The sequence below is a fragment of the Haliotis rubra genome, unplaced genomic scaffold, assembly GCF_003918875.1.
Source record: "Haliotis rubra isolate DU_JTF1 unplaced genomic scaffold, ASM391887v1 Scf919, whole genome shotgun sequence".
Lineage (NCBI taxonomy): Eukaryota > Metazoa > Mollusca > Gastropoda > Lepetellida > Haliotidae > Haliotis > Haliotis rubra.
Genome location: NW_025767656.1, coordinates 219,105 through 232,384, shown reverse-complemented (window position 1 = coordinate 232,384; position 13,280 = coordinate 219,105). Strand labels below are relative to the sequence as shown.

General features: G+C 43.3%; 1 protein-coding gene and 1 long non-coding RNA gene across 6 annotated transcripts; both read right to left on the bottom strand.

The window, feature by feature from the left end:
* Positions 1 to 656: 656 nt before the first annotated feature.
* On the bottom strand, positions 657 to 3,688 carry LOC124264293. Of its 3 annotated transcripts, XR_006895092.1 has the most exons (6): positions 1,989 to 3,688; positions 1,693 to 1,762; positions 1,367 to 1,631; positions 1,259 to 1,321; positions 849 to 946; positions 657 to 673 (listed from the first exon to the last, which is right to left on the bottom strand). It is a non-coding gene; the product is annotated as an uncharacterized LOC124264293 (long non-coding RNA). The 3 variants fall into 3 exon arrangements; XR_006895093.1 differs by lacking the exon at positions 657 to 673 and having other exon boundaries at positions 821 to 946; positions 1,402 to 1,631; positions 1,989 to 3,687; XR_006895091.1 differs by lacking the exon at positions 657 to 673 and having other exon boundaries at positions 821 to 946; positions 1,989 to 3,686.
* Positions 3,689 to 6,641: 2,953 nt separating this feature from the next.
* Positions 6,642 to 13,066, bottom strand: LOC124264297. 3 transcript variants are annotated; one of them, XM_046699036.1, is made up of 4 exons: positions 13,022 to 13,066; positions 12,475 to 12,581; positions 8,558 to 8,750; positions 6,642 to 7,082 (listed from the first exon to the last, which is right to left on the bottom strand). In XM_046699036.1, exons 2-4 carry the CDS (start codon positions 12,545 to 12,547, stop codon positions 6,986 to 6,988), a joined length of 363 nt encoding a protein of 120 aa, XP_046554992.1. In that variant the 5' UTR covers positions 12,548 to 12,581; positions 13,022 to 13,066; the 3' UTR covers positions 6,642 to 6,985. The 3 variants fall into 3 exon arrangements, with proteins under 3 accessions (XP_046554992.1, XP_046554993.1, XP_046554991.1); XM_046699037.1 differs by having other exon boundaries at positions 8,558 to 8,741; XM_046699035.1 differs by lacking the exon at positions 13,022 to 13,066 and adding an exon at positions 12,911 to 13,005.
* Between the last annotated feature and the right edge of the window lie 214 nt (positions 13,067 to 13,280).

Sequence of the window (13,280 nt, the reverse complement as noted above, 5' to 3'; positions counted from 1 at the left end):
ACTGCCAGCAACCTTCATCCCTAACACAACCCCCTACTGCCAGTAACCTTCACCCCTAACACAGCCCCTACTGGAAGCAACCTTCATCCCTAACACAACCCCCTACTGCCAGTAACCTTCATCCCTAACACTACCCCCTACTGCCAGCAACCTTCATCCCTAACACAACCCCTACTGCCAGCAACCTTTCATCCCTAACACAGCCCCTACTGCCAGTAACCTTCAATTCCCTAACACAACCCCCCTACTGCCAGCAACCTTCATCACTAACACAGCCCCTACTGCCAGCAACCTTCATCACTAACACAACCCCCTACTGCCAGTAACCTTCACCCCTAACACTACCCCCTACTGCCAGCAACCTTCATCCCTAACACAACCCCCTACTGCCAGCAACCTTCATCCCTAACACAGCCCCCCTACTGCCAGTAACCTTTCACCCCTAACACAACCCCTACTGCCAGCAACCTTCATCACTAACACAGCCCCTACTGCCAGCAACCTTCATCACTAACACAGCCCCTACTGCCAGCAACCTTCATCCCTAACACAGCCCCTACTGCCAGTAACCTTCACCCCTAACACAACCCCCTACTGCCAGCAACCTTCATCCCTAACACAACCCCTACTGCCAGTAACCTTCACCCCTAACACAGCCCCTACTGACACCAACCTTCATCCCTAACACAGCCCCCTACTGCCAGAAACCTTCATCCCTAACACAGCCCCCTACTGCCAGCAACCTTCATCCCTAACACAACCCCCTACTGGAAGAGACCTTCATCCCTAACACTACCCCCTACTGCCAGCAACCTTCATCCCTAACACAACCCCCTACTGCCAACTACCTTCATCCCTAACACAGCCCCCTACTGCCAGCAACCTTCATCCCTAACACAGCCCCCTATTGCCAGCATCCCTAACACAGCCCCCTACTGACACCAACCTTCACCCCTAACACAACCCCTTACTGGAAGCAACCTTCATCCCTAACACAACCCCCTACTGCCAGTAACCTTCACCCCTAACACAACCCCTTACTGGAAGCAACCTTCATCCCTAACACAACTCCCTACTGCCAACTACCTTCATCCCTAACACAGCCCCTACTGCCAGCAACCTTCATCCCTAACACAACCCCCTACTGACACCAACCTTCATCCCTAACACAACTCCCTACTGCCAACTACCTTCATCCCTAACACAGCCCCTACTGCCAGCAACCTTCATCCCTAACACAGCCCCTACTGCCAGCAACCTTCATCCCTAACACAGCCCCCTATTGCCAGCATCCCTAACACAGCCCCCTACTGACACCAACCTCCATCCCTAACACAGCACCCTACTGCCAGCATCCTAACACAACCTTCATCCCTAACACAGCCCCTTACTGACACCAACCTCCATCCCTAACACAGCACCCTACTGCCAGCATCCCTAACACAGCCCCCTACTGACACCAACCTTCATCCCTAACACAGCCCCCTACTGACACCAACCTTCATCCCTAACACAGCCCCCTACTGACACCAACCTTCATCCCTAACACAGCCCCCTACTGCCAGCATCCCTAACACAGCCCCTACTGACACCAACCTTCATCCCTAACACAGCCCCCTACTGACACCAACCTTCATCCCTAACACAGCCCCTTACACACAGCCTTCCTAACACAGCCCCCTACTGCCCAACCTTCATCCCTAACACAGCCCCCTACTGACACCAACCTTCATCCCTAACACAGCCCCCTACTGACACCAACCTTCATCCCTAACACAGCCCCTTACTGACACCAACCTTCATCCCTAACACAGCCCCCTACTGACACCAACCTTCATCCCTAACACAGCCCCCTACTGACACAACCTTCATCCCTAACACTTCCCTATTGCCAGCATCCCTAACACAGCCCCTACTGACACCAACCTCCATCCCTAACACAGCCTCTACTGCCAGCATCCCTAACACAGCCCCCTACTGACACCAACCTTCATCCCTAACACAGCCCCCTACTGACACCAACCTTCATCCCTAACACAGCCCCCTACTGACACCAACCTTCATCCCTAACACAGCCCCCTACTGACACCAACCTTCATCCCTAACACAGCCCCCTACTGACACCAACCTTCATCCCTAACACAGCCCCCTACTGACACCAACCTTCATCCCTAACACAGCCCCCTACTGCCAGCATCACAAACTTGCTGATCTAGAATGATACAACCAAATAAATATTGTCATGATATACTAACAAACAAACATATGATAAACAAACCAGCAAACTCTGTCTCAATCTTAGTAAAATAGTCTGGGTTTTTAAAAAAAATCTTATCATGATGTAAACTGTCACATAAAAAGAGATTCAGATAAAATGCATTGTGTTGTTGTCTGAGGGATGAATATATGAGATTACCAGATATTGAAAAAATAACGATGCTGGTAACTGCCAGCAACTGTAGAATTGTGACATACACAAGGGAGAGAACTTGGGGACGTTAACTTCTTTATTGTGAGGACCAATGTTTCAGAGTATATGCGGACTCCTTCCTCAGCTGGATTCCTGTCACGATCCCACAACACAGAAGTCAGCATCCATATGTTCTCTCCCTCTGTGGACATCACTTCTAAATGAAACTCACAATATAATCTATATATTTCCACACCCAGCCAGAATCCTATATAAACACACCGACATATAGAACAGACATTCATAGAGTCTCAGCAAGCGGGCAGACCATAACTTTTTCCTTTGAAATTTACATCTATTTGAAGGTTTCATTAAACAGTGCTACTGTCTTACTAATCCTAACATCAAGTTCTTGAAAGGCATTTAGAAGTTGGACGATCATAAAGAATAAAAAGAAGATATTATCAATAAAAATGTGTCATGTATTCTTAATCTTTCACTTAACATCCACAACATATTCCCTCTGAAGTTCTGTTGCATAAGAATGATTAAAGCTTACTAAATACATAATGTTTACATGTATTTCATTCATGGAAATGTGTACCCTTAAAATGCATATGGCAGTAAAAACTCATTATATCAAAACAAAATCAAAATGTCTGACTAGAATAACATTCTCCATAGCAAGACATTAGAGAGTCTGGTCAAAGGGAGATAACTTCTCCCTGACACTCGCAATCCTTGAGATGCTGGTCAACAACCCTTGCATGTCTGTCTACAGCAAGAGCCATGCACCAGATGTTTCTCTGACTCCAGGAGGGACATACACTTGTCTTACAGATTCTTATCACTGACTTTGATCATTTTCATTGTGAAATCTAAAATCCCTTCAAATTAGCAAGACATGCAAAAGACATTTACACTTGAAAATCTGACTTGTTAACCAAAATGTAACCTTCTTCACCCAGCAAGCACACACTAGTATCACAGTGGACGGACCTCGGTGTAAGACATGAGTGGGGGGACACCTGCACAGCTGTAAACTGCAAGTTTCTCAGTCCATTGTGTCTATTGTCATTTGTAACTGGTATTAGCTTAGAACAGCATTGCATGGGAAACACTCCCCTACCTGTTGATAGCTATGTGCTAGGGGCCTCTCCCTGACAGCTACTGACGTGCTATGTAAGTGGGGCAGAAGACTGTAGCACTGTGCTAGGGGCCTCTCCCTGACAGCTATTGACGTCCTATGTATGGAGACAGAAGACTGTAGCACTGTGCTAGGGGCCTCTCCCTGACAGCTACTGACGTGCTATGTACGTGGATGGACAGAAGACTGTAGCACTGTGCTAGGGGCCTCCCTGACAGCTACTGGCGTGGCGTATATGTATGGAGACAGAAGACTGTAGCACTGTGCTAGGGGCCTCTCCCTGACAGCTATTGACGTCCTATGTATGGAGACAGAAGACTGTAGAACTGTGCTGGGGCCTCTCCCTGACAGCTACTGACGTGCTATGTATGGGGACAGAAGACTGTAGCACTGTGCTAGGGGCCTCTCCCTGACAGCTATGGCGTGCTGACGTCCTATGTATGGAGACAGAAGACTGTAGAACTGTGCTGGGGGCCTCTCCCTGACAGCTACTGACGTGCTATGTACGTGGGGACAGAAGACTGTAGCACTGTGCTAGGGGCCTCTCCCTGACAGCTATTGACGTCCTATGTATGGAGACAGAAGACTGTAGCACTGTGTTAGGGGCCTCTCCCTGACAGCTACTGACGCGCTATGTATGGGGACAGAAGACTGTAGCACTGTGCTAGGGGCCTCTCCCTGACAGCTACTGACGTGCTATGTATGGAGACAGAAGACTGTAGCACTGTGCTAGGGGCCTCTCCCTGACAGCTATTGACGTCCTATGTATGGAGACAGAAGACTGTAGCACTGTGCTGGGGGCCTCTCCCTGACAGCTACTGACGTGCTATGTACGTGGGGACAGAAGACTGTAGCACTGTGCTAGGGGCCTCTCCCTGACAGCTACTGACGTGCTATGTAATGTGGGGCAGAAGACTGTAGCACTGTGCTAGGGCCTCTCCTGACAGCTATTGACGCCCCATGTATGGAGACAGAAGACTGTAGCACTGTGCTAGGGGCTCTCCCTGACAGCTACTGACGCTATGTATGGGGACAGAAGACTGTAGCACTGTGCTAGGGCCTCTCCCCTGACAGCTACTGACGCAAGGTGTATGTGGGGACAGAAGACTGTAGCACTGTGTTAGGGCCTCTTCCTGACAGCTACTGACGTGCTATGTATGTGGGGACAGAAGACTGTAGCACTGTGCTAGGGGCCTCTCCCTGACAGCTACTGACGCTGTATGTATGGAGACAGAAGACTGTAGCACTGTGCTAGGGCCTCTCCCTGACAGCTACTGACGCGCTTATGTATGGGGACAGAAGACTGTAGCACTGTGCTAGGGGCCTCTCCCCTGACAGCTACTGACGACAGCTACTGCTATGTACGTGGGGACAGAAGACTGTAGCACTGTGTTAGGGGCCTCTTCCTGACAGCTACTGACGTCCTATGTATGTGGGGACAGAAGACTGTAGCACTGTGCTAGGGGCCTCTCCCTGACAGCTACTGACGTGCTATGTATGGAGACAGAAGACTGTAGAACTGTGCTGGGGCCCTCCCCTGACAGCTACTGACGTCCTATGTAATGGGGACAGAAGACTGAAGCACTGTGCTAGGGGCCTCTCCCTGACAGCTACTGACGTGCTATGTATGGGGACAGAAGACTGTAGCACTGTGCTAGGGGCCTCTTCCTGACAGCTACTGACGTGCTATGTATGGAGACAGAAGACTGTAGCACTGTGCTAGGGGCCTCTCCCTGACAGCTACTGACGTGCTATGTATGGGGACAGAAGACTGTAGCACTGTGCTAGGGGCCTCTTCCTGACAGCTACTGACGTGCTATGTATGGAGACAGAAGACTGTAGCACTGTGCTAGGGGCCTCTCCCTGACAGCTACTGACGTGCTATGTACGTGGGGACAGAAGACTGTAGCACTGTGCTAGGGGCCTCTCCCTGACAGCTACTGACGTGCTATGTATGGAGACAGAAGACTGTAGCACTGTGCTAGGGGCCTCTCCCTGACAGCTACTGACGTCTATGTATGGAGACAGAAGACTGTAGCACTGTGCTAGGGGCCTCTCCCTGACAGCTACTGACGTGCTATGTACGTGGGGACAGAAGACTGTAGCACTGTGCTAGGGGCCTCTCCCTGACAGCTACTGACGTGCTATGTATGGAGACAGAAGACTGTAGCACTGTGCTAGGGGCCTCTCCCTGACAGCTACTGACGTGCTATGTATGGAGACAGAAGACTGTAGCACTGTGCTAGGGGCCTCTCCCTGACCCCTACTGACGTGCTATGTACGTGGGACAGAAGACTGTAGCACTGTGTTAGGGGCCTCTTCCTGACAGCTACTGACACGCTGTGTACGTGAGATACAAGGTTGTACAAGACACTTCAGATATACAAGTGACACCAAACACCATGACAAACAACACAACAGACAGCTGCTACACCTGCAGGCTGGCTGACTCAACAATACACCATGAGTAAATACTACAATATGAAGAAGTGTTTCACTAACCTTGGACTAAACTTGGCATCATGACACAACTGCGATGTCTTTCCAGGGTTTTGAGAAAATCAAAACCAAGCTTTCAATTTCCAAGAAACAATGAACAAGAGGAGAATTTGTATTTGTAAAATTTGCACACAAAAAACTATATTGCACTGTCAGTAACATCAATATATCAATATATATCAAGGTTTTACCTTGCCTTACACAGGTGGGGGACCCTGAACCCCATCAATAAATGTTAGGGGTCCTTGCTGGTAAAGTATTGAAATGGTGTAGTAAGGTGTATGTTCAGATAATTACTCTAGAGCCAGGAATGAATCAGTGGTTATGTGGACAGTGTGATTTATGCACGGTAGGTATTTTGTGCACTCGTACTTTGGACGAAGTACTTTTGGATTTCTGTGTCCATTCTCCACATGTGCGCATTCTGGACGCACATTAGTGCATCGCGTATAACCTTTATACAGTGTATGAAATAAGCCAAAAACCCAGCCAGACATCTGGGCTGGTAACTTCAAAAACTTACCAGCCCAGAAGAGATTTAACCAGTTATCTGAATATTTCTTTTTCACCCGTCCATCGGGCTGGCTAGCTGTAAAATTAGACCGTCCGGCAGAAATCTAGCCCGTCTCGGGCGGTCGGACGGTCCTTATTTCATACACTGCTTTATATATATTTACTGTATGCACTTTTAAGTTGAGACTAGATAATTATTCGCATGAACAAAACATTCATAAACAATATTCATGTTCCATAAGACCTTATCTCACAGATCATGTCAAGTTAGTACCTGGAACCAAGGAACCGAGTTTTGTGTCTGTAATATGTGACTACATTTACCCATGTGGTCTACATATACTGGGCTGTTGTTACTGCCAAATGCCATGGTGCTTGTGTCCGGTTATTGCATGCTGGACAGACAGGGAGGGTCATCAGATCCTCCAGGGGGAGAAGCGAGTCAGACCCCGCATCATGTAAGGGTAGTCCTCCATCGCCATATCCTGGGCATCCCGTAGTAACATCGCCGCTCTGCAACAACAATCTCATGCAGCTACACGAAAATAACAACATCATTAAAATCTTTCCATGACGTTTAGAGGTGATACTCACAGAGGGCAAAACTTATGGATGTCAACTTCTGTGAAATAATCTGCTCCAGGAAGATGCATATGTATATTGAGCTTCACAAACCCAAGTCTTCCCGACAAAAGCAACCTTTCAACCAGTAGCAACCATCATCAATAATATGTAAAAAGGTTGAAAATCCATTCTGGAACCAGGTACTTTATATATGGTGAATCACCAAACACAAGACAAAGGCATCCATACCATAAAAGACATGTGCACAGACTAAGGCCTTATGAACTTTAATCCTCTGGAAATAAGATACAACATAAGAGGCACCTTCTTATACATGTGTAGGGCTGCCACGAATACACTATGTGGCGAATATGATACGTATCATGAATATTGGGTAACGAATACGAATAATTATTCACGAATACAAATAACGACTTGAACTCATGAAGGGCTACAGTTCGATTCACTGAATATGCGAGTGAATCATTACTGCCTTAATGTATTGTAATGGGATATTATGGGGGGAGGGGAGAAGAGGGAAGGAGGAGGAGAGTGTCATTGTTTTTGTACATACCTTGTACATAAAATTTAGGGGGGGGATATTTCACATTGTACATGTTTCTCCATAATAAAGTCATCATCTATCATCTGGAATTAGAACATTCCATAAACAATACTTTTCCACATACTATTCAACTTGATTACAAATTAATTCTGTTATGCTTTGCACCAAGATCCTTTAAGGGTAAAGCTATATTACCATTGCTTGTTAAAGATATATTTTTATACAAGTAAGAAAAAACTAAAGCTCTCATTCATTGCTCTAATGAAAATTTTAACAATCAAGTGGAAAAATTAACAGCTATGAGAAATTACCTTAATGCTGCCTGTACGAGGAAATTGAAACCTGTAAAACTGAAGAGGATAGCTTTATGTAATTAACTCCATACATTATCCACTGAGCTGTATGCACTAAGCATTGTACTCATAGACATGAAGAAATGAAGTTAGAGAAAAAAGAATACACTCTGATATGATGCGTTCTTTGTATAACAGAAGTTGACATCCATAAGTTTCCCCCTCAGTCTCATTCAAATCAGATTTCATTTCCAAAACCACTTAACTATGCCTCTCAGTGGAGAGCAGCCAGTCAAGATACTACATTGTCCTATGTGTGAACAAAGCATTGGAACAATATATCTGTAATCTTTATCAAGACAATTAACATAAATGGGCAGTTCAAAAAGAGAAAAACAATGGATGGTCCCTTTTGTGAATACATAAAGACATTGTATTCTGTGGGCACTACGATATCTACAACATGTTTAGCACAGTGAGGAGCAGTGATGGTATTAGGCACACCATGACAAGGCCTCAGCTGTGAGGAGGTGAAGCATTACTGGTGGAAGGGAGGTAACTCTTACTTCCTGGCCTTCATCTCCTTGTGTCTTCTGATGCAGATGAGGGCAAAGACAGAGATGAAGATTGCAGGCACAATGATGCCCATGACAATGAGGGCCACAAACACGGTCTCATCCTTGAGAGTAAGATGATGAAAGAACTCCTCTCTGCTCTCTGTGGGAAGACCACTGTTGGGAGTTGTGTGACCTGGTGATGTTTCAAACAAAGTATCAAAATTAGTCTACTTTACCACAGCAATATAACTTGTGACATGATACACCAGCTGCTCAAGTCAAAATGTATGCAAGATGAACTGCAATGATACTGACCATGGGATACAAAAACATTTAGGCAAGAGATCTGCTGACATTTTGATCAGTTATACAAAACATAATATTGCTGATCCATAACTACATGATTTTTTTAAAATACTCAAACATTTTAACTTTTAACAGTTTAAATTTGATTACATTTGTAATGATCAAAGTCCTCCCCTTACTTGCGCTGAGAAGTAATTAAAACTTACACACCAACCATTGCTTTGTAAAACAAACAATGGTTCATTAATGTTCAACAATGAAAAATATATATAATTCATAAATGTTTAGCTGTTTATATGAATAAACAGAAAATTATATCATATGACATAGCTCTGCCAAACTACCGAATAATCCGTAAAACACACAACTATGATTTCATATATGGAGGGTTTCTATCAATATGGCCGAGTAAACTCCAGAGAGACGGTTGAATGTCAGCATCACGACTGTTCAGAGCTGATGTCAAACATACATGGAAACTCCATCTTCACGACGGATGAAAATGTTATAACTACTAGGGCTACAACGAATACACGATGTGGCGAATATGACACGTATCATGAATATTGGGTAACGAATCCGAATAGTTATTCACAAATACAATATTGTAGTTAAAGGTCACATGCAACCAAAAAATCAAACGTAATTAAAACACAATTATTACTTCTTCATGACATATTATATTCATTGCTGATTCTGAAAAAACAAATAAAAAAAATTATAAGCATATAATCGCAAATGAAAAGTGCAATATTGTGTACTTCGGTTTACCTCCCTCGAAACGAAGCAGCCGGGATACCGAACCCAGTCAGAGCGGGTGGGTGTGCACTCAAGTGTAACGGCTGGTTCATTAGCAGATGCCGCCTTCACGGCTCATTGTGTGTGTATATATAGAGATGTTGGGTTTTGTAAATACATGCTCATTTTTTTGTGTATAACATTGTGCAATCAACAGACATCATAACATGTCATGTGTTCAAGTATCACACCTGCCTGTCTGTGTAATTACATAATGTGACAGAGACCGAACTCGGGCCATAAATCAATGCGTTTTGTTTATGGTGTATAGCCTGATTGGTGTTAAGTTCAAATTGCATGTGGTCAGTGATCGCAGTTGTGTATTGAATATTGTCATAAGCAGACAGGCAGGCAGACACACAGGTGTCAATAAAACAAGACATTGAGTTTTGTCTGTGACAGCGACATATCTATATCACAGTTAGAAATTGTGTCAACGCTAAATAATGACATTGCTTTTAAGTATCGAACTGAGAAAGTGACTCGGTAAGAAGAACGTGTGGTGAAATAGACAAATGAAATTATATAAACAGTTTACTAGTATTTACTGTCATAACATATAAAAAGCTCGCGCCTGTGAGATATCAACAAAACATTATGAAAATAGCTCACACCAAAGCCTTCACCGAGTATTCACCAGACAGCCCGCTTCCAAGTTGCGCGAACCTATTTCACTGCGCACGTGCTATGAGCGCAGCCCAGCTGTTGAAACCCGTATTCCCCAGAAAAGTCTGGGGAAATTTAGTGAAACGTTTGAACTCCGATTTCGCGCGTTTTTTTTCATCGCGTTATTTTTCAACTTTATAAGTTGAATTTGCATTTTTGACACTTTGTTTCAGTAAGTCCATACCGAAAGGTATCAGAATCTGCAAAGTTGTGTTTTACGTTGCATGTGACCTTTAAGTGATTGATTAGACTAACAACTAGTCTCTGAAATGAACATATTTTACTGAAAAAGTTCATAGTAAAAGTAAAAAAATATAATGAAAAGGAGCCCTGAGACTTTCTTCCTAGACTTGCCACATTTTCTAGACTTGGGTGGGCTTTCTTGGATATATTTGCTTCAGGGTCTGTACTAGAGACTAGTGATTGATGTACAATATGGAACACCCATGTTGACAGTTTTGATTTGTCACAGCAATAACCAGTGATCTCGTGACACTCAAATTTTGTATGTAATAGTTATAGTCGACAGTACCATGTGCGGCCGTGGCAAACTAACATGACTTTCACTACTGCAAGGCTAGTACATATTCAATCCTTGCATATGTCACTTTCCAGAAGTACACAAGGGTTCAAGTAAAACATGCTCCATTAAAAAGTCGTAAATATTCGTTAATATTCGGTTCTGGTGAGCACGAATAACAAATTGAATTCATGAAGGGCTACGGTCCGATTCACCAAATATGCAAGTGAATCGTTACACCCTTAATAACTACCACTGTTATGATGATGATATACAGTCATAACCAGTCATGTTATTCTAATGATCAGTCATAATCACTGGTAATTTTTATTTTTTTTCATTCCAGGAAAATCAGGTTACAAGTATTCAGAGACAATGGTTACAATGGCTGTCAAATGAGTAGTTTATAAGTGATAATTCTCAGATACAGAGATGGCAATATTCTGGTAAAATAGTTCCCTATACAAACCTAGAGACTGATACTGACAGCAAGTCGTCGCCTGCAAACCAGAGTGTTCTAGGTAAAAAAAACCCTATTTTCGAGAAAATTGATCTTGAAGTATAGAACAACAATATTTTCAAAACTATTCGATCAAATTCTTTAGAATTGTGCACATATACGTATTACATCAAAAAGACTTGGAAAATATCCAAAAGTATGTGAAAGCTGTTGAAATAAATAAGAAATTAACGAAAAACGCCTGGAGGTAGAACATTCGCGCAAATAGATTTGTAATTTTGTTCAGAACCACAGGGGGGCGGTGGGGTAGCCTAGTGGTTAAAGCGTTGGCTCCCCACATGGGTACAATGTGTGAAGCCCATTTCTGGTGTCCCCCGCCGTGATGTTGCTGGAATATTGCTAAAAGCGGCGTAAAACCAAACTCAGTCAGTCAGAACCACAGTGTTCTATATGTATCAGAAATACAGCTGAGTTGTTATTGTATGATTATTTCTCCCTTAACAGGTTGTATTTTTGTTTGTTTTAGTTTCATAGATAAAGAATTACATTAAATAAAACATAAATAAGAGCAATGTTCCAATGTTCTAATTTCCATTTGTATGTGTATAATGATGATAGAAACTTCCAGATTATTCCATCTTCATGTCATGTGATCAAACTGGATTTGCTGATTGGTCCAATAACCACATATAATTAGAATACTCTGGAACTAACAATTTGTGTTATTTTATGGCATTAAAACAATGTAAAACCACTTTCTAGGCCATACATCACAGTGAAACTTTGCATGGAGAATATGCAGTAAAACATACCCTCAGCTTCCTAACTTAATTTTCACCAAATGTGGACATAGAACACTATGGTTTTCAGGTGACAAAATTTCCTTTGATATAATCAACTGTGGAGAAAGGTGCACTTTGATGTAATATTTTTTCTCAAAGTTCAAACATTCCTTTTATCTGAAAATATACTGCATAACTGCATTCACAACCAATCTGAACTTAATCAAGCATTACAATTTTGGAAAAAGGACCAAGATTTTAAAAACCCAAATACAATGACAATTTCAGGAAATACAGATGAAGAGGACACTGATTACAATGAATGACTGACTCATTAGAATAAACCGATTAGGCCCAGTAATTGATGAGTGAAATCCCAAACACTAGTCTCTACCTGACATATTGAGTTTTCTGACGAGGTTAAGCAAGCTGGGTTCAAGTGGACTGGATGTAGTGGAGGTGTTCATGTCTCCGCGGTCAGGCTGCCCTCATGCTGGACATCTGCAGGATACACACGGTGTCAAAACAGTGGCAGAGAATAGTGACACAGTTTCTTGCTATAAGTCAATATCTACTAATATTTTAGACTTGTTGAAGGTACAGATTTGTTGGATATTTATGATGAGAATTATACACCAAGACTTAAAAGAAATTATGTCAACGAAAATGCATTAAGTACTGGTGTTGCCTCAGTCCGTGGCTTGTTAACTTCAGCGTGCTGGGTCAATTAGTGCAACTGCCACAAATAATTTGAGTATGTAAGAATGCTGTCTTAGTGTCTAGATTAAACAAATTTCACCATTAGAGTTCAGTGACAGCAGTCAAGATACCAGCTAATTGTTTTCATCAAACGGTATTAGTAGGCAAATCTGCGCCCTGTTCCACAGACATTATTACGCTGTTGCTGATGTTGGACCGAGAATAAGATGATGTTTACTTACCACGCGAGTGCAATGTCAATCTAATTTTTCTCTCTTTAAAGGGAGATAACCACCGAAAGACAGACAGTATATACCACTAAAACATATTTTGACACCGCAAGGAGTCTAGCTGCCTCACAGGCCCCAAACCATACTATTTTTCCTTCCTCCCTGCCCTCAAAGCCATGGTCACAGAAAAAGCAAATCTAGAATTTAAAAACTCCCACCTCACTTGTGCTCCTTTTCAATTTAAACGGAGCTGTTAAATTATCTCAAATAT

What these genes read in the sequence shown, in the direction of transcription:
- LOC124264297 (XM_046699036.1), bottom strand. Translation starts at nt 12,547, where the DNA reads ATGAACACCTCCACTACATCCAGTCCACTTGAACCCAGCTTGCTTAAC. An exon ending in CAGAAAACTCAATATGTCAG is followed by an intron (nt 8,751 to 12,474) that starts GTAGAGACTAGT and finishes CTTTGTTTGAAA; the next exon opens with CATCACCAGGTCACACAACT. An exon ending in AAGGAGATGAAGGCCAGGAA is followed by an intron (nt 7,083 to 8,557) that starts GTAAGAGTTACC and finishes TTGTTGTTGCAG; the next exon opens with AGCGGCGATGTTACTACGGG.